The sequence below is a fragment of the Choristoneura fumiferana genome, chromosome 12 (assembly GCF_025370935.1).
Source record: "Choristoneura fumiferana chromosome 12, NRCan_CFum_1, whole genome shotgun sequence".
In the NCBI taxonomy this organism is placed as follows: Eukaryota; Metazoa; Arthropoda; class Insecta; order Lepidoptera; family Tortricidae; genus Choristoneura; species Choristoneura fumiferana.
The window spans coordinates 18982228-19003208 of NC_133483.1; the positions used below are offsets into that span (position 1 = coordinate 18982228).

The window sequence follows — 20981 nt, forward strand, 5'->3', positions numbered from 1 at the left end:
CAGCTGTACGTGTATGTACCTACATATTTATGTGAAAATTGGTACGTAGATAAAGAACTGGACGTCTGTATCATATTTAGGATTACTAAACGTACGTTACGTGGGAGTATCCCGATACTCCCACGGGATTCATGTAAAATTCCAAGAAAATCTCAACCACTAAGTCTAGAGGAATTAAATTTTGCACTGGTGTTCGTCTTGCAATGTCAATAAAGACCAAGGTCGTAAGTTTCGGTTATTTCCACGGAAAATTTGTGAAATCCTAACATTTAAATTAAGTTTTACACAAACGAAGCGGCGGGCAAAGCCTAGTTCATAGTTCCGTTCTTGAAGCAATCCCTACCATCCCTACTTAATATTATAAATGTGAAAGTAACTGTCTGTCGTCTGTCTGGTGAAAACGCTTCAACCACTGAACCGATTAAGACGAAATTCTTTATGGAGATAGTTGGAGTCCCGAGAAAGAACATAGGATAGTTTTTATCCCGGAAAATTGCAGTTGCCGTGGGATAGCGATAAATGAATTCTACGCGGACGGAGTAGCTGGTAACAGCTAGTCAGTTATAATTATCACAAATAGCGGAACTCATTCTAGTCACATAATCCTCCAAAATTCAACGATATAAAGTCCAAATTAACAATCCTTAGCGTTCCTCTAACGCATGCTGTTCTGCTCACACAACAATCGCCAACGGGCATTCTATTTACAAAACATTCGATGCGACGTTGCGAGCTGCGCGGGAGATGGTGACGTCACACGCGCCGTCTCGCTCATCGCGTCCCTTTCTACAGAGGTCGTTTTCCAGACTACGATTGACGAAGGACATATACATAATACATATATACGAAAAGTTATGAGTTTAAAATGTAAATTAGTTAATTAACAATGGAGTCGTAGCGATGTTGCAAGTTTGTTTTTGTTATGCAGTTTGGGATGACCTTAGGAATAAATTGTCTTTAAAACTATACTTAATCTTTTTTTGAAAATTAACTTTGTAAATAAGATCGTTACGTGAACAGTTAAAAAGTAATTTGTGTATTAGAACACTGCATCACTTAATAACTTCGTTTGTAATCATAATGAGGGAGCTACAATTATTTTGCAACTAATATTATAAATGTGTGTGTGTGTGTGTGTGTGTTTGTATGTTTGTGTGTTTGTATGTATGTCTGTCCGTCTTTCACCTCGAAACGGAGCGACGGATGGACGTGATTTTTGGCATAGAGATAGTTTATGGGCCAGAAAAAGACATAGGCTACTTTTTATTCCGGAAAACTGCACAGTTCCCGAGGAATAATTTCAACATAACCGCACTAAATACCCAGCACAAAGCGGGTGTTTTTTGCTCTAGAGCAGAAAAAATGTATGATAATCCTTTATTGCATTGTTTTAGATTTTTTTAAATTGCACAATAACATAATTATTTTTGCTATAAAATAAGCCTGCATAGTGTAAAAAAATCTAGTGTTAGGTTGCTCAACCTGACGGTCTTTTGAAATTTGACAGATTGCGTACAAAAAATTGTTGCTACCAATCCTACCTAAAATAGTAAGTAGCCGTATATTTAAAAAAAAACTTTTTGTATTTGGTTGGCCAACCTAGCGCCCATCCGAAATTTGACAGATCGCGGGTAAGTATATATGCTACTGGCTACTAACACTGCCAAAAAAAAGTAAGAAATTAAAAAAAAACGAATTGGCGGGAACCTTGCGAATTTTCCGTTTACATTTTTTGAGAGTGCGAATGTAAACTTACAAAAATACAACCGAATAGATAACCTCCTCCTTTTTTTGAAGTCTGTTAAAAATTGAATCATCGAGTGCTAGTGACATTTCTTTCCTATTAATTATTTAGCATGAGTTTTTTTTCGTCTAGTATTCCTGTAATAGTTGAAAGAAAAGCAGATTATGCACCTCGCATTAAGTAATTTATATTGCCCTCGTGCTTTTTAAAGCCCTCTATTACTTGCTTCTTGGTGCAACAACCTACTATTATGTGGTAGAGCCTTACTGTAACCACTTGCTGGCTGCAGTACGAATGGGCCGGCTCGACCGGGTTAGTACCACACTACCACAGAATGCCAGCCTGAAATAGTAGTTTTGCTACTGTTCCGTGCGGTGAGTGAGAGATCCGGAGGCCCAATTCCACTCAACCCCTCCCCCCCCTCCTTCCTCCCTCATTAGCCCCTCTTATAGGCCGGCAACGCACCCGCAGTCCTAATAATGCTGTAGGTGTCCATGGGCGGCGGTGTTCACTTGCCATGACTAATAAAAAAGCGGCCTAAGGGTTTTCGAAGGCCTTCTATGTCCAATAGTAGACATTTTTTGATTGACAAAGATGATCATAATGAGGAAGTGACAACTAGGTATGGTTATAAGTAACACATAATTGTGTCCTATTTCATAATTGACGAAAATGGCGTCACGTGTTTGGGAACAGCGGCGGATGTTTAGGAAACGCCGGGGCACATTATTAGCGATGTTGCAGCGATGGCCGCTATTTATTAAACATTAACTCCTATTGTCATATAACATAACAATAGGTAGGAAAGTAGGGTCTAAAACGTTTTGTCTAGGCGATTGTCGTGTCTGGATGGACAAAGTGGATGATCTACAATCTGGTCGACTTCATATCTAGGGTGAATGCCCATTTATTAGGCAAGCGTGCTCCGTCATGGTGCACATCTTTGCTTACCATCAGAAAAAATGGTTTATTAGCTGATAAAATAGAATGCACATACAGATACACTGGCTTATACACTGCATGCCTATTCCTACCAGCCAAAAGGCCGCCACTCAGCTATGTGTCGCGAAAAGATCTGAAGATGATTCACTTCTTTCTTCTTTTGTTTTCTTCTTTTGATGACTAATTATGTACCTATGAAATAACCTAACCAAAACCTAACTAGCCATCGCTGTTGACTTAAGAGACACCATGTAGCCAGAACTAGTATCGGGACGGGAATCAAATATTTGCAAGTAGTTGTTTTGAAAGATATTTGAAATCTTGAGTCATACGATGTGTCTCAGTCTAACTCGCGGAAGCAATCTATTCAATTGCAATAGATCAAACCAGGAAGGCAAAGGTCCCAGAGTTATTCGTCTACAATGGCTGGCCTTCGCTATAATTTATAGCAATGGAACACTGGCTCAATAAACTCCATGGTCAGTTCTTTCTTAGTGCTTGCAATTCGAAAATGGAAAACTTTTGAAATAATCCTCGAGAGGCTTGAGTCTGGCAATACGTATTCTTTCGTGGTTATACAAATGCGGCCAGTACGAAACACATTTATAATTAACTGTATATCTTTGGTTTAAAATAAATAAAAACTATAGTAGATTTTACCACTAGAACATAAAACGAGCCATTTTTCCAAGCCATTCATATGTCACCCGAGCCGGTACGGCGAGGGTGGATAGAAACGTCGAGGGGAAAGTGGAAAATTGAGAAGTGAAAAAGACTTTAAATTTTTTGTTGCATATTTTGACAGTGTCACGCACATTTCTAGCTAACATTTCAAACTTTTTATGATCTAATTTAAAATCCGGTCTCCAGTAATGTCTATTAAAAAAATCTCAAAAACACTTTGTCTTTGAAAATTATCAAAACATTGCCTTGAAAAAAATACCGTGATTCATTTGACTTGTCATTATAAGAATAAAACATACAATAAATTGTCTGCTTAGAATTTTGAAGTGACATTTCCGATTGCATGCCAGAGTGAACTGTGACTTTTAGCTTTAGATTACGGATCAAAATTCTATGATATTTCATGTGACAGTTAAATTGAAGGTAATTTATCTTGTATTCATGATAGCTTTTTCTATTAAGAGTACAGATGGTATCGTTTAGCGTAATAGGGGTCATTAGAAGAGGTAAAGGCTTAAATCAACTCTGACTTCAAAACGACATTATTATTATTTATGATGACGGTTGACCAGGTAATATAGCCTTGGAAACTGTTGGCTGTTACATACCTGCTTCCAATGAATGTAGCTTTTTTGCTGGTTGTACTTTTAGTTGATTTTATTTGCATTGTTATTTAAATTTGGTATGGATGTCCGGACCAAATTTCAAGTCAATCCGATCCCTAGAAGTGAGTAAAAGTTGTCAAGATTTGACCATAACATTTTTTTTTATGTAGACCGCACTTAATATGTCCCACTTCTGGGCAAAAGTCTGCCCTTGCCTGCGCATTGCTTAAATAAAAATAAAATACGTGTAAGTAAATGAAATCAATTTCTTTGGCCACTTTCAAAACCAGACTTCACGCGACAATTTAACCTACGAGTAAAAATATGAGCATTATTCATCCATTCGACCAGTTTCCTTATCAACTCTCGTAGCGCCTCTGATTGATCCATAGTCAGTTGATCTTCGCAGCACTATGACATATTGCTTTACAATAACAATCTTCCGTCTCTCTCCCGCGGCGTCCCGAAATAGCCAGCGACCCACGCCACGCGTACACATCGTACACCTTACGTTAAACTTTATGTGTAAATGACAGAAATCGTAGTATAATATAACCTACGTGGATTAACTGTTTTTCAAAATGGCGTTGTCAAGCGGTTTGAAAGCGTAACAAATAATATGTTCCAGCCTGACAGCAACCTTACCCTCTTAACCTCTAGCCTCTAATTAAAGGTTTATGTTACAATCTCCTAATGAGAAGGAAAGCGAAAATACGTTATAAAAATGTATTTCAATGAAATCATTTTTTTCCGAACAACACTCGGATATTTCGGTAATGAGCGGCCTTGGCTGAAATATGAGCGGGTATTTACATATCTTTTACTGCTCCAGTTTTTATTGCTATCTATTATATAGACCATCTCGGTGACAGAATGAAGGAGCTTTATTTTCTTATTCTTAATAATATTTTTGTTAAAAACATTTTAGTCCTTCTGAATCCTAACTTTTTTTAACAGACATAGTACTTAAGACCTAGTTTCACCAGCTTCGTTATTTTGGACATTATTTCAAAATTCTTAAAATTCTTTATGAACAATTTGTACTTTATAAAGCACATTCGGCCGTTATTCTTAGTTTTAATAAAATTGGGCCTTTATAAAGTACGCGAGGGCGAGGGAAATAAAAAAAACTTTGATAGTTTAATAAAAAAAATAACATTTTTTTTTATTTGAAAGTATCGATTTTTTTATCGATAAAAGTTAGGTTTCATCGGGAACGCATTCAAGAAGTTCGTTACGACAAAAATATCAAAGTAAAGAATATTTTTAGTTAAAAAAAAACTACCTTTATAAACTTCTTGGAAAGCGAAGACCCCATTAGATAGTGTTATCGTTCAGGGTAACGGCAATCAATCAAGCGTGGATATAGGGCGCGAAGAAACCAAGGCGGTCGTAAACACCGTGTCTATGGCAAGTTATGGCATAAAAGTTTTATCTGTGGCCGGTGCTTTACAAAATGGCGGCTGCTGTCAGTAGTCTATGACATTTCATTTAAACAATAAATCGATAGTGTCATCTCGTCCCTAGGGGTATTTTGAACGCTCTACAAATGAGATAATCAAAATTTTACAAATTATTAATATTTCACAATCACAACGTAGGTAATCTGATCTGACCTGACATTGGCAAAGTGGCTTGCATGCAGCAAATGCCATATCGAAAACAAGTCTGAAACTATTTGGGTAATTGAATTATGTAGTGCTGAATTCCTTTTTAGGGTTCCGTACCTCAAAAGGTAAAAACGGAACCCTTATAGTATAGGATCACTTTGTTGTCCGTCCGTCCGTCTGTCAATACCCTTTTTCTCAAGAACGCGTGGAGGTAACAAGCTGAAATTTATATCAAATACTCAGGTCTACTGTCCCTTGGAGCTGTGAAAAAATCAAACTTCTAAGCCAACGCAATCAAAAGATACAGCCGTTTATGCTGCAAATTTTCGACACTCGCAAGGGAATCAAAACCTACAGGGTACTTCCCGTGAACTCAGAATCTTGAAATTTGGTACAAAGCAACGATAAAGGAAAAATTGCGAAAAGCATACATTTTAGTTAGATCATATAATCAAAATATTTGTACGGAACCCTCGGTACGCGAGTCCGACTCGCATTTGGCCGGTTTTTTAATTTAATTTCGAGGCCGAGGAGCCGTGGTGGCCTAGCGGTTTGACTTATGGCGTCTTAAGCAGAGGATCGTGAGTTCAAGTTCTGAGTTTTGCCGAATTCATGTGCGAGTTTACATTCGAAAATTTACAATGAGGTTTTCACCGTAACATAATGAGCAAACCTGCACCCACTAACAAAGCAACTAGGTAATTCAATGTTGCCCTTTAATTTTGAAGGTAGACCTGTGTCCTCATAAAGTTTCAAAATAAATGTTACACCAATGCGCGATAAAAATAGTTTATTCTTTATTACTAAGCTGGTAAATATGAGTTGTGTTGAGCTTAAACAAATGAACTTCGCAAATAGCTTTTTTTATTTACTGGTCATAAATAAAACGGGCCGTTATGCCCAGAATTATTGCCGTTAAATGTTTTAATCGCAGTTGTACGTTTGTTTGAAATTGAAACGAATGTTATTACAATAAAAGCGGAACAAGCAACTGGTGTTTTTAAAAGTCTTTCATTACGGTTAAATACACTGAAAACCGAATAATTATTACAAAGACTTTATTAACTTGATGTAAGACCCCACCCGGTATAAATAGACTAACTAAAATACTTAATCATCTAATACAGATTCCGTCAAGTTTACATTGCGCCACACGCTAAGACACTCGTCAAATGACCAAATGTTAACATTGGTCACTTTATGCCCAGGTGTTAGTGTCCACCAAAACCCATACAAATCACCCACAAACCACATTTCACGCTCACGCTCTAGTCCCCCGAATTTTGTTAATTTACGATTTGGTGTGGTGCCAAAAAGATCAAAGATACTGCGGCCTTGGCCCGCCTAAGCTACCACTACCCTATTACGTGTGGATAGAGATAAGCTGACGCTATGCAATGACGTCCTGGATAAACCAGAGATAACGTTACGCCGAATAGCAGTCTCAAATGTCCTCAATGACAGTGATTTATTGAATTACTAGCTGCAACCCCGTCTGCGAAAAATCCGTTTTCCCGCGGAAAAACCTATCCTATGTCCTTCCCAAGGTCTCAGACTATTTCCATACCCCTTTAAATCGATTGAGCGGTTTACGCGTGAAAAGGTAACAGACAGACGGACAGACTGAATTTAAGTACTTTTGCATTTATATATTCGTTTGGATTTGGATAGTTCACTAAAAAAATATGTATATTATAAAGTAAATTAATAAATTATTATTTATAAAAGAAATTTTCAAAATTGTAAAAGTTATGAAAAAGTTTACTCAATACTTTATTGCACATGATGATGAAACTGTATCACATTAACTGTAAAAGTTTAAAATTAAAATAAATTACGATAAACTCAAAATTCAATTAAATTACTGATTCAAAGTCAGTAGTCAGTAATTTAATTGGCAACAGTGTGGCAAAAATATTAAATATAAATATTCAAGTAAGTGTATACCAAATTTCTTGTCAATCCGACCACATCTATATGACGACCACAGCAGGTCTATAAGACGAGCTTGGAAGGCCTAGACGAACGTACCACGATCAAATCGGAGACGTTCTGAAGAAAGGTCGGGTCAGGAGTACTCTAAACCGACGTGCATGCATGAAAAGATTGATGAATGTAGAGGAAGCGAGAGTTGTATAATGCCAGAATCGTAGCAAGTGGAAGGATGTAGTCTCTGCCTACCCCGTTGGGAAAGAGGCGTGATTTTATGTATGTATGTATGTGTGTATGTACATATGGATCAAAATTAACTTGCAAGATTTCAATCCACATAATATGACAACACATTATATACCAGGTGAAGTTAAATTAAAAGATTGTAATATTGCTATTGCTGTCGTTTAACCCAATTGCCGTGGTCATTCGTAATATGAACCCGGCAACCGTTTTACAACCGTGTAGCGTCATACGTGACGTATACGCTACGAACCACGGTTGTTATCGTAAGTCAATTTTAATACGCACCCCGAATTTTTTCGTACGGTATTTTTTATCTTAAGATAATACATAAAGATCGTAGGTATTGAAAGAGTAACGTCATATTATTTGCGTCTTAAAGCAAACTACTTCGCATTTTTGCAATTATATTTTTTTTAATAGAGTGATGGGATGGTGCTAAAATATCTTTTAAATTGAAAATACAAACTGAAATATAGATGAGTTTGTATTTTCAATTTAGGTTTTACGGGATGACCGTAAAAGTAAAAATTTGAATTGAAATAAAAAATACAAAAAGATTCCAAAAAACCAATCTTAAAATATCGTTTATTCTATGTTCTATCTATCTATCTATATAAATAAAAATGAATCGTCGAAATGTATGTACCTACGCTCATAACTTGCGAACGACGGCACCGAATTGGATAATTATTTTTTTGGTTGTGTTCATTATTGTCAGGACAGGACAAGGTTTGTGCTAAACAAAATTTAAATAAAAGATTGGAACGAAGCCGCGGGCTATAGCTAGTTTGTAATAAAAACTGTTCTATCTATATATACCCTTTTTCCAGGCGATTACTTCATTTAAATTATGCAGACTTGACTTTTAAAATAACAGACAAGAAAGTATAAATCTAATCCTCAGAATAAAAAAAACGCAAAATTCTGAAAGGCTACCAAGAAATGATTACTAACCGACCTGGCCCTATACTACGAAGTGCAAAATTCGAACTTCGTATCTTGCCGTCCCGCTGACGCTTATGTTATTAATACGAGAGTGAGAGGGACGGTACGATACGAACTTCAATTTTCGAATTTCGCAGTAGCCCCTCTATTCCTGATTCTGATCGGAGTCCCTCGCTGTCATACGCTAGATATGCACTATACGTATGTATGATATTAAAGGTTCCAAATGACACTAAAAGATAGATGCAAGCAACTGTTTCGTTTTTTTTTAAGCCTGTTGTAGTAACGTCCTACTGCTAGGCAAAGCTCACCCCATTTTTGCGCCATTCAGTTTTAAATAATCTTAATTCTGTAACTTTTTTTAGGTATAAATTATTGTAAGATTTTAACTTTAACAGCAGCTTCCCATACTCCACCGGAATGAGGAGTTCTCGTTGTGAAATTTGTTACCGAGCCTGTATATTATGGAGAACCAGAGAACAATGGCAGTCAGGATGCATAAAGCCTTTGTTTAGTAAATAAACGGCTTTTGTAAACTAAATTTTGAATTATAGACCTGGACCTTAGGAAGTGGAACTGCTTCAACTTGTGACCTTAAACTTCGAGAAATTAAATTAAGGGGTGCTCGAAGAATTTGGCAAATGTATTGGAAACAGAACATACATTTTAACAATTCTTCTTCACCGTAAAGCCTAAAACACTACAGCTTAGCAAATTAGATCAGATGGTTAAATATTTTAATTTATTTAAAGTGGTGAAACAAATCCTAAATTGATCTATTTGAAAGAGAAGTCATGAAAGCGGTCGAGTTCATAAATTGCGTCAAATTTATGTGTCTATTCTGCATAAAATGTTTTTAACATCTGCGTCTATCTTTAGAAATCCAATTAAGCATATTTCCAAAGCATCATATTTCTTGACATGCTTGCATTACCTTTCGTTATGGTATGAATACTTTCATTGAATTTTATAAGGTATTCATTGGTTTATTTAATAGGTAATTTTATACTTCAGCTTAATCTTTAAAAAAAAGTTTAAGAAGTGCAGCCGAGCGCGCGGGTTTTACAAGCTTTAGAATATTTTTTATGATTTTGCCTTTTCTAATAGTTCCTCTGCCTAAATTGAGAATGCTTGTTGAATTTGTGCAAATTTTGATAGGTTGTTTTTTTATAGTGATGCATTTGCCGTGCAGGCAAAGTGGTGTTCTAGTCTCTTAGTATTTTTTCTTGTTTTTATCCTTCCTGTTTTAAAAAAATCATTTATATTACAACATTTTCTTTAAAATTCCCTATGCAGCATAGGCTATGCTCCAATCACCGAATAATAGTTCTATTTAATCCCGTTAAAATCGTGTTTTCTATTTTCAATTTCAAATTACGAAGCTATCGTGCAAGGTTCAACGACGCTGGTTGGTCGGCTTCTACCAATCACGATCCATTCATAAAAGGAAGAGGCCATTGAGATAGATGGGCCGTATTACCGTTAATGCGAAATGGCTCCGTCGTTCGTTATTACCGGCCAGTATCATATTGGTTTATTAAATTTCATTATTAAGTACAATGTTGCCGTAACGCTCTTTAATCATGGGAAATTGATATGACGCGTCATTGCGCGTACACATTATCTTGCCATGAAGCCCAAGGTCGGTAAATGAGTCAGTGCCCGTACTGATGGCGCTGCGCCGTGCCCGTGCGTGCGCGCGCTGCTGCAGGACTACATGGACCACCACATGCACACGCACGTTGCGGCGCATGCCGAGGGAGGTAGAGGGCGACGTTGCCAAGAGCACAGCCTAAGGTATCGCCAATATTTGGAACAATTATATATTTTCTTTCACAAATATAAAATTTTACTTGCAAATGTGATGAAAAACATTGTATGTCGCACGGGCGGTAGTAGAATTACGAACATCGACTCATTAAATCCCTCAGTGTTCGACTTCGGGCTTCTAATAGACTCTCGTTCGTAGACTATATCGTAGCATTTTGATTGTAACCATAAGTACAATGATCTTTTTTTTTCTTGTAGCGGACAATGCAGACTTACTTATACATTGAGTGAGCCAGAAGCATTGTAAATTAATAGATTCTACTTAAGATCGAATGTAATGTTATGTATTCTACTGATATATATTTACTACGGTTTGAACATGATCTTAGTAGATGCATCGATAATATACCAAGTACCTTACCTATAGAAAATGGCTTACGCGACCGCTCCACCGACCCCAGACGGTGTTTGGCGTCGCTCCTCGGGGCTGGCGCCAGCAGCCTAAGCTGACGCCGACACCTTTTGTTACATACTAGAAGTTTTATATCATCAGCATACCCACTGCTGGGCACAGGCCTGCTCTCAGAATGAGAAGGCTTAAACCCAGCGCGAATTGAGAACTTCACACACATCATTGAATTGCTCCCCATGTCTGTGCGGATTTCCTCGCGATATTTTCGTTCGCCGTAAAGCTCGGGGTAAATTTCTTATGTGATTTCGCTCATAAATTTTGAAAAACTCAGAGGTGCGAGCCCAGGCTTCTCTGCCAACCCCCATGATCCTTTGCTTGGCCATGGAACTTCTATATGAACTCTTGTTAATAATTACATAAAATAAATAATTACAATGCGAGGCCGAAAAGCCAACGAGTTTTTAGTGGTCAATCGGGAGCCGCAATCTAATGCAACTTGCACGATTTTTCTTGCAAGTCTAAACTCAGCTTTACTTTCGTTTTTTCTTCTTTCTCACTCATCATTGGTTTGTTGCAGAGCTACAGAGGGCGCAAGCCACTGGTCGGGTCAGTCCCCGTGCCCGGCGTGCCCGGCCTGAGCCCCGGCGTGCCCGCGGCCGCCTCCCCCGCCCCCGCGCCCACCCCCGCCGCGCCCAGCCCTTCGCCCGCCACCACGCCCGCTATGAAGCAGGAACACCCTAGTCAACCAATGGTGAGTACAGCTACCCCAGAACCTCATCATCATTATCATCATCTCAGCCGAAAGACGTCCAATCAAAGTCAAAGTCAAAGTCAAAATATCTTTATTCAATTTAGGCTATAACAAGCACTTATGAATGTCAAGAAAATCTACCACCGGTTCGGAAAAACCTCTGCTGAGAAGAATCCGGCAAGAAACTCAACGAGGTATATATATTTTTTTTAAAACAGATTCACAATATTATTAAATGATATGTATACATCACAAGTATTTAACACAACTTTATTTTTAACACAGTAGGTTCGCTATTTGAAGGGATCGCTAATGCGGATCGGAATTATTTCCAAATATCCCTGTCCATGATATAATCATTAACTTTATAATACGCCTTTGATATTAATGTCTTCTTGACAATAGATCTGAATTTTGTATCCGTTTCATTTTTAATATTTTTTGGAATTTTTATATAAAAACGTATGCAATTTCGCAGAAAAGACTTTTTGGTTTTAGCCAGTCTGTAAGATGGAACTTTAAGCTTCCCTGTGTTTCTAGTAGCCTTTGGCTTATCGACGTTAGTGGAAAATCACATATGTTCTTCCTAACATACATGATTATTTCAAAAACATAAAGCGACGGCAGGGTTAGGATATCTGTTTCCTTAAAAAAAGATCTTAAAGATTCACGCGTCTTCAAATTATAAATTGCTCTAATTGCTCTCTTTTGTAAGATAAAAATTGACTCAATGTCTGCAGCAGATCCCCATAAAATAAGGCCGTACGAAATAATGCTATTAAAGTAAGCAAAATACACCAACCGTGCCGTCGCCACATCGGTTAGCTGCCGTATTTTCCAAACTGCAAAAGCAGCAGAGCTCAATCTACCCGCGATTGCTGTGACGTGAGGTCCCCACTGTAGTTTAGAATCGAGCGTTATTCCTAAAAATACTGTTGATTTTACAAATTCAATAGTTTGACCATTTAACTTTATATTAGAAACTGAATTCGAGCTAGATGAATTTATCAACGAGAATTTAATACATTTAGTTTTCTTAGGATTTAGTAACAAATTATTGGCAGCAAACCATGCGGATATCACGGACAGGGTTTCATTGGGCTCAATGAAGTCGGTATCTTTTCTACTAACCTTGAACAGTAAAGACGTGTCGTCAGCAAACATAACTATACCCGACTTTTGGCTTACCATATAAGTAAGGTCATTTACATAAATAAGATACAGGAATGGGGCAAGAATGGATCCTTGAGGCACTCCCATTTCGACCACAGATCCCTCCGATACCGTTCCGTTAATCGCTACCTTTTGCTTTCTTTGTGTGAGGTAAGATTTAATGAGTTCTAAAGCGAGGCCACGAATGCCATAAAAATTTAACTTACAAATTAAAGTATCATGATCCACACAATCAAAAGCTTTTGAAAGGTCGCAGAATACACCTATAGCGTCATGTGATTCCTCCCAAGCTTGCAATATGAATTTAACTAAACTATGACCCGCGTCTGTAGTAGACCTGCCTTTTGTGAATCCGAACTGCTGTGGATGCATGATTTTATGGGTATTAAAATGCGAGATCATTTGCGTCAGCATTATTTTTTCGAATATTTTGCTAAACGCTGATAGGATGGACACAGGACGATAATCAGAGGGATTATCTTTATCACCTGATTTGAAAATAGGAACTACTTTACTATATTTCATCAAATCTGGAAATACGCCTTCATCTATACAGCTATTAAATATAAATGCTAAAGTTGGAGCAACGACATCTAAAATGGAATGTAGAACCTTAACTGAGACGCCCCACAAGTCTTCCGTTTTTTTTACTTTCAATAATCTAAAAGTCTTAATGATGTCACAGGGAGAGACATGCGTAAATTTAAAATTACTTAAGTTTGGAATAGATACATTTTGTTTTAAGAGCGTTTCAGCTAACTTTGAGGAAGACGCGAGACATTTTGTCGTTTCGATGGGGATTTTAGAGAAGTAGGTATTAAACTCGTTAGCTACTTTAACCGCGTCCGTTTCTAATACGTTGTTAATCTTTAACGATATAGAGGACTCCGCGTTCTTACGTCGACCGGTTTCAGTATTTATAATTTTCCAAACTGTTTTAATTTTATCATCAGAGGACTTAATTTTATTAGTTACATGGGCTGCTTTTGCTTTATTACATATAATTTTGAATAATTTAGAATAATCCCTGACATACTGGTGGAAACGTTCATCAGTGGTACACGATTTCTTATCATAAAGATCATATAAGACGTCCCTACTCCTACGTATTCCGGGTGTAGCCCATTCATTGAATGATAGTTTGTTTCCTATTTTAATACGTTTTTTACTACACGTTTTATCGTATTCCTCGCATACAGTATTTAACAATATCTTGAAATTTTCGTTTGGATTTTTAGTATTTACTTTTAAATTGTTTACTTTTTGCGCGATGTTTGTTTTGAGACGGTCAAGTCTTTGTTTGTTCAACGGCCTAATTTCTATGGTTTGATTAACACCGCCCCTAGCCCGAGGTAACTTCACTGTTTGAGCTTTGTGATCCGATCGTACTCCACTGATAACAGCTTTTTCTAAATACTTACAAGTTAACCAAATGTTGTCAATACATGTGGCCGAAGTGGTTGTGACTCTGGTGGGTTCATTAAATAAGAAATTTAAATTAAAAGATTTTAAAACAGAAATAAACTGGTCTTTTTCAACGGATTGTGATAAAATATCGATATTAAAGTCCCCGCAGACCACCAGCTCTGCAACAAACCAATGTTAGACATAGGCCTCCCCCATAGAATGGAACAGGCTTGCATCCACCGTGAACCCGCGACTTTAACCAGGTCATCCGTCCATCTCGTTGGTGAACATGCTATGCTGCGCTTGCCGATCCCTCCTCCCTCCCTCGTAATAAAAAGAGCTAGGGTCGGTCAATGAAGAAACCAATCAACAAAAAAGACTAACTCAAGCAACCCGGAGAGCCTAGCGGGAGAATGGATGGTCCTCTCCCGGCTTTCCAGCAAATAGCTGAGCAAGACTGTGGTTAGATAAGAAGGCCAGGGAGTTGGAGACGTGAAGCCGGGTTTTTGAGCCGACGATAGTCCAAATAAAGCACCTCATATACATTTTTGAAACTAAAATCAAGTAAAATTCGTCTGTCAAGAAACCATCGTTAATCGGCAAATCTAAAGCCGAGTTTAGACTTGCAAGAAAAACTTGCACGTTGCATTACATTGCGAGGCCGTAAAGCCAACGAGTTTGTAGTGGTCAATCGAGCGCCGCAATGTAATGCAACTTGCACGATTTTTCTTGCAAGTCCTAAACTCGGTTTAAAAAGTAAAATTTGATGCACTTCCAGTTGTCAGATTGACTTGTGATATGGATATGTTTGGATGATAATGCAAGTACAGTCAACAAAAACGTTGTATTAAATATGTTACACTTTAACGATAATCATTTGCATACAAGAAAACAAAAACGTTGTCAAGTTAACGAGTTAAGAGCCAGTTAGGCAGCATGCTAATGGGCCATTATGATACGTTTATGTTAAATTCCTACATTTATGTTAATCACGTCGCAATTATTCCATTCGTAATTCGCTACTAATTACAACGTTGATGTCGTATTTAATTTAATCGTTTATTGTTGTGAGACGTAAATGTCAAGTTTTTTTTTGAAAGATTCTTCACAAGTCATCTACCAGCTTTACAGAAACTTGTACACTCTGAGAAGCTATTCAATGGTGCGTGTATGTAGTTCCCGTTCTGCGCTGGGTCCGCGTCGGAACTATAGGTCAAGCCTTTTTATACTTTCAGTAGGCCTGTGCCCAGCAGTGAGAATATGCAGATGAGATGATCTCTCTCAAAACAGTTCGCGGAAAATCTAAAGCTAAAGCTGTAGGTACTGAGCGAGGCTAGGAAAATGAAATAATCCTATTGATGGATTCTTCCTCCCACGGTACCTGTTGGATGCTCAATCTTTCTCATTCATTTTTTACTTGTAACACCGAAGTTTTAACTTTTCTTTGGGTTATTAAGGTATAAAATCCCAAGTATTCATTTAAAGTTAGAGACCTGTAAGAAAAATTGTGCAAGTTGCTTTGTATTGGAGGCCGTAGTAAAGCAACAGAGTTCGAAATGGGCGATTTGAGCACCACAATGAAATTAATCTTGTAAGTCTAAACTTAGCATTATAAAATTCAATCCGGTTTTTATCTGTGTAATAAAAACAAATGTCTAATTTTTACATAATCGTTTTTCAATGAGCTACAACTACATGCACAAGTTATTTTCAGTTTTCGAATCTCAATTCTTACAAATGTTAAGGCAAATCAATAAATTCTATTTCTCTACATGAATGAGTTCCGTGAGCGCTATCTCTTCCACGTCATTAGTTATTTGTTTCATCTAAATTAGATGTATGAGCGAGCGTGTTCACGTTACTTTGCTCTAATAAGAACTACTATGCCAAGTCATCGTTATGAGACGTTAATATTATGACAAATAGTATTTGCTGATGGACAGCTTGAAAAGAATGATAACGACTATTAAGAGTCTTGAGATTGTTTATTTTTCTACCCTGAATCTGTAGTTTCCATGGATTATTAGAAATAGTTACCATGATGATACAATTTTTACTCCATGTCCGGTAATTACAGCTTATTTTTCTCCTGGGTATCAAATGGGATCCATATCGGCTCGCATAATTGTTGAAAGTCATAATGTATTGTTTGCCATAACTCTTTTTTCTCAGAATTCAGAATCGTTATTTATAACTTGGTCAGAACTGAATATTTAAAAAAATTTGGAATACCTAATATACGGATTCGACGGGGAAAAAAAACTAACAAAAATTATGACAAACATTATGAATTTCAACAACTACTTGTGAATGCCATCATTTTAAAATGTTGACATAATCAATTAGATGATGAGATGATTTGTGCCATTGTTGTTATAATTAGCATTTTGGTGTTTACAATTAACAAGTATTAACATACATTAGTAGGCACTTCATTGAATTTTACGGTGTAATCTTAAGAACCTGACAAAAGCTAATTTAATTTTCCTCACGAGGTGTTCCTTCAACGTAAAGTTCATGGTACGAGTAAATTTAAAACCGGCCAAGAGCGTGTCGGATACGCCCAAAATAGGGTTAAATTAAGTAATATTTTTCCAAGGATTTCGTATTTTATACGGAATCTTCCAAGTTTAGATATTAAAATATACCTTAGGCTGCTATTTACTCATAAACTACTAATAATTCTCAAGCAAACTTATCCGCTATAGTTTTCCTTGAAAGTTTGATATAAGTACTTACTACCATCCTGATTTTTTTTCAAATTTTTCCACCCACCGGCTTACATTTTAAAGAGGGGGGGGCGGTGTACGCTCGATTTTAATGAAAAGGGTTCGGTTTTTGCCATTTTGGCTGCGGAACCCTAAAAATCAGAATTGCGCGCCCAGGCTTGAACCCCTGATTGAGAGCCAGTATTGTGTAAGGTGCGAGGAAGAATATGTATTAATATCTTTACATAGTAGGTATATAATAAAGTTTATGATACATATACTACGAGTAAGGGTGTAGTTTTTGGAAAATGGAACAGAAACATATAATAAAACCGTTTAAAAATGCCTTTAATTAAGGACCTTTTAAAAGAAATTGTACTCTAGCAATGCCGGGGCGGGTCGCTAGTTAACTCTAATTGTGAAGGGCGTAGATGGTTAAGGGGTGCATGGAGCATGTATTCCACTAATCCGCTTATAACTTGCATACACAGCATTATACCAGCAGGTACTTGGCACGTTAATAGTGCACATTAAGCCCATGATATTCCCCAGCCGTCAATGCAGATTTAAAATTATAAATTACGCCCAGTAGTGGCGTAAGTTGGGAAATTTTAATTTGGCGTAACTTGGACAATTTGGCGTCCGGGCGCGGTGGAGTACCGCAGTAATAAAGCGTTATTTAGAAGCTCTGTTGCGTTAGTTTTAGTTATTAAAAATAACCAAAAAACCTCTGGGTGTAAAGTAGATAGGAAATCATTATTGCTGAGCAACTCGGAGAAGCATGAGTTTAGCTTTTGGATGCCATACCTCGTAACAAATTTTATATATTTTTTTTTCACTAACTAACGTCACGTAAAAAAGTAATCGGGTCGAGTTATTACGCCACGCTACTGGTGTCCATGCGACTTTTACGAGTTTTAGACCCCCGACGCAAAAAGAGGGGTGTTTTAAGTTTGACCGCTATATGTGTCTGTGGCACCGTAGCTCTTAAACGGGTAGACCGATTTGAATGCGGTTTTTTTTATTTGAAAGCAGGTTTTCTAGCGATTGTCCATAGACATTTTTTATCAAAAACATGGTTTAACTGATATCATTATTATGTAAGTACAATGTAAGGTGCGTTACGAGCTAATTGAGAGCTTTGCTCTTACCCGAATAGCCTCTGGTTTGTGTAGCTTTGTATTAGTTGAAAGATAAAAAAATTGAATTTTTGCTGATTTGGGCAGCTGGTTAGTTTTATCGCTTGTCACTCTTTAGTCACTAGTTAGAAAAGGATGTAGCTTTACATCGTTATCCTGTTTAAACAGTTGCTATGCTACATAGCTTTGCAGCAGACGCTGTCTTTAAATACCTTCTAAACTTGCCTATAGCTAAACGAAGTCACTATGAGTCTATGCTCTTTGTGACGTTTGTTTTATTTTACCCGTCGTTTTTTAAGAGTAGGTATTTTTTATACCTAGTGCCATCCACGAAGACGCGTGATTTAGTCAAAATTAGACATTAATGACATTGTAATAAGAATCACGGCACGCGTCATCGTGAATGATAGAGTCATAGTCTATAATACCTTACTAAATAATAATGCGAAATGCGAATTGGACTCTAACACCGAGGTTTGGACTCCTGCCTAAGACAGAGGAAAAAAATAATAAAAGCTTTTAAAAAAACTATTTAATTAATTTTTGTTAAGTAGTAGGTATATACCCATATTTTAACTGCCATTTTTAATATTTTCCATTGATTATTATTAAAAACATTAATTATTATATTATTTATATTGATTATTGTAAAAAAAATATTCACGTGTGCTATACATAGTTGTCCATCTTTATCTTACAATGCCTCATACATTCAAATCATTATTTTAAAACCCGGACCGCTGATGTAGATCATTCATCCATAACTAACCATAAACAACTCATTGTTATCACAACCTCGTTCCAAACTTTACTCTTAATTACAGCCATCGCATTTATAAATTAACCTCAGAGACGCGTTCTTAATTTAAAATATTTCGAACTTCGAACGAAGTTACACAGAAATAATGTACTTACGCGTATTTGTTCCGAACATGTCGGGGATACGCGTTCAAGTTTAGTAATTTAATATTGTTGCCAGTGTTATTAAATTTAAGTTGTTACCTGCTTTTTGACATAGAGCTTATTTTTTTTTTTCAATAATGCCTCGTTTTGGCCCTGGCTGTAACTTTATGCAATAGGTATTATAGAAAAATGTAAGTAAGGAGTTTATTTTTATTATATCAAGTAGGCAGACGAATTCGCAGCCTATGTAACAAAAAGTGATTAACTTAAGCCCATGGATATAAGGCAGCCAAACAAAATAAATGGCCTATGCGCTGCCTACCCTAAAGACCTTACTATCTTACCCCCAAACCAGAGGACAAAAGTATAAAATGGTGGCACCGGACGGACCTTGCAAAAGGTCCTACCAGCACACACCAACAACAGTTTGTTTATTTTATTTAAGCAAACAAATCTTTTTTTATCACGTCCGGAATAAATTACATTATGCGAAAGTCCCTTAAAGTGTTGTTTAATTGTGCTTCAGTTTTGTTCTTGGGTTTCGTTCTGGCAACACTGGCAAGGTTAAGTTTTAAGCAAACAAGTTGAATCTCGCTACCAAGACATAGACTCTACATACACTCCAAAAATAAAGTTGAAAAAAAAACCTAAATAGGTATGCTGTTTTCTTCACAGTCTCGCAATATAAATGGTTTTCGATGATAGTGACAATGAGGGCTATCGCGTATGAATTCGCCGCTAGAGGCGCTAGTGTAGCGTGAGGTCTCCGAAATGTCAATCTCATAAAGCCGTGGTGGCCTAGTGGTTTGACCTATCGCCTCTCAAACAGAGGGTCGTGGGTTCAAACCCCGGCTCGCACCTCTGTGTTTTTCGAAATTCATGTGCGGAATTACATTTGAAATTTACCACGAGCTTTGCGGTGAAGGAAAACATCGTGAGGAAACCTGCACAAACCTGCGAAGCAATTCAATGGTGCGTGTGAAGTTCCCAATCCGCACTGGGCCCGCGTGGGAACTATGGCCCAAGCCCTCTTGTTCTGAGAGGAGGCCTGTGCCCAGCAGTGGGACGTATATAAGCTGGGATGATGATGATGACACACTTTTAAACATAGGTATTGGTTTTTTCCTCAGTTACCTAATACCTAAGTACATTGTACATGTTGCTAATTAAAGTTGGTTAGGTACCTTACCTACCTTTTTTCGTCCTTCGGAAATCGAAAAAAACTCCTTTTCTTATCTTTGGCTGTTGACAAACACCCATACAATGCACAGTATATCACTATTTCGCAAAGTTATTGCTCCCGAACTTAGTGCCGTGCGACGGTGCGACCGACATACATCGCGTTGCGCACCCGACTGCTTTCCTGCGGTTTTCCTGCAATCTGCGCTTGAGGGGTGGGGTAACTCGAACCGGTGCGGGGCGGAGCGTGGCCATTCTGTACGTTAGTACTATTATATATTCTGTGCTAAGAGTACCAACTAAACAAACCTCACATACGTTAGTCTAATTACACACTAAACTGTAGCCTTGCCACGGGGTTTTCACACGAGCAAACAATATGCTCGCAACCTCGACCGCTTTACCGTGTGTAGACCGCTTTAGGGTCAAGAGCGGACAACTCAATACGACGCGTTCTGGAGTTTTTATTGCTAATGAATGGTTTTTTTTATGTGTTGCCCTACCAAAATTAAAGTCATAAATATGATCCAATTTGCCCCGTGACCAAAAATGACATAATGTTTATTATGCAGTGTTTTTAAGCGACTTCAAAAACTTCTATCTCTCCGATTTTTATCTATTTAAGTACCCATTATTCCATGGTTATTCGAACGTGGCTGGAATGAGTTCAATTTTTTATTTTAAAATTACCCGAAACCTAACAATTGACCGTAGAAACAGAAAAAAAAACAAACAGAAATTTGATATTATTTTGTAATGCTTCAGAAACGAACCAATTTTTGCATTTTACGAGCCATATTTAAAGAAAAGAAAAGAAAAGAAAAACATTTA

At 37.4% G+C, this 20981-nt stretch overlaps 1 protein-coding gene across 4 annotated transcripts in view; it reads left to right on the forward strand.

Annotated features, from left to right (window-relative positions):
* Positions 1-20981, forward strand: part of Tet (Ten-Eleven Translocation (TET) family protein) — a 139594-nt gene that overhangs the window by 106869 nt on the left and 11744 nt on the right. For all 4 annotated transcript variants that reach the window (XM_074095655.1, XM_074095657.1, XM_074095656.1 and 1 more), the window contains one exon: positions 11468-11641. In XM_074095655.1, coding sequence (XP_073951756.1) covers positions 11468-11641 — 174 coding nt within the window. The remainder of the gene's footprint in view (positions 1-11467; positions 11642-20981) is intronic.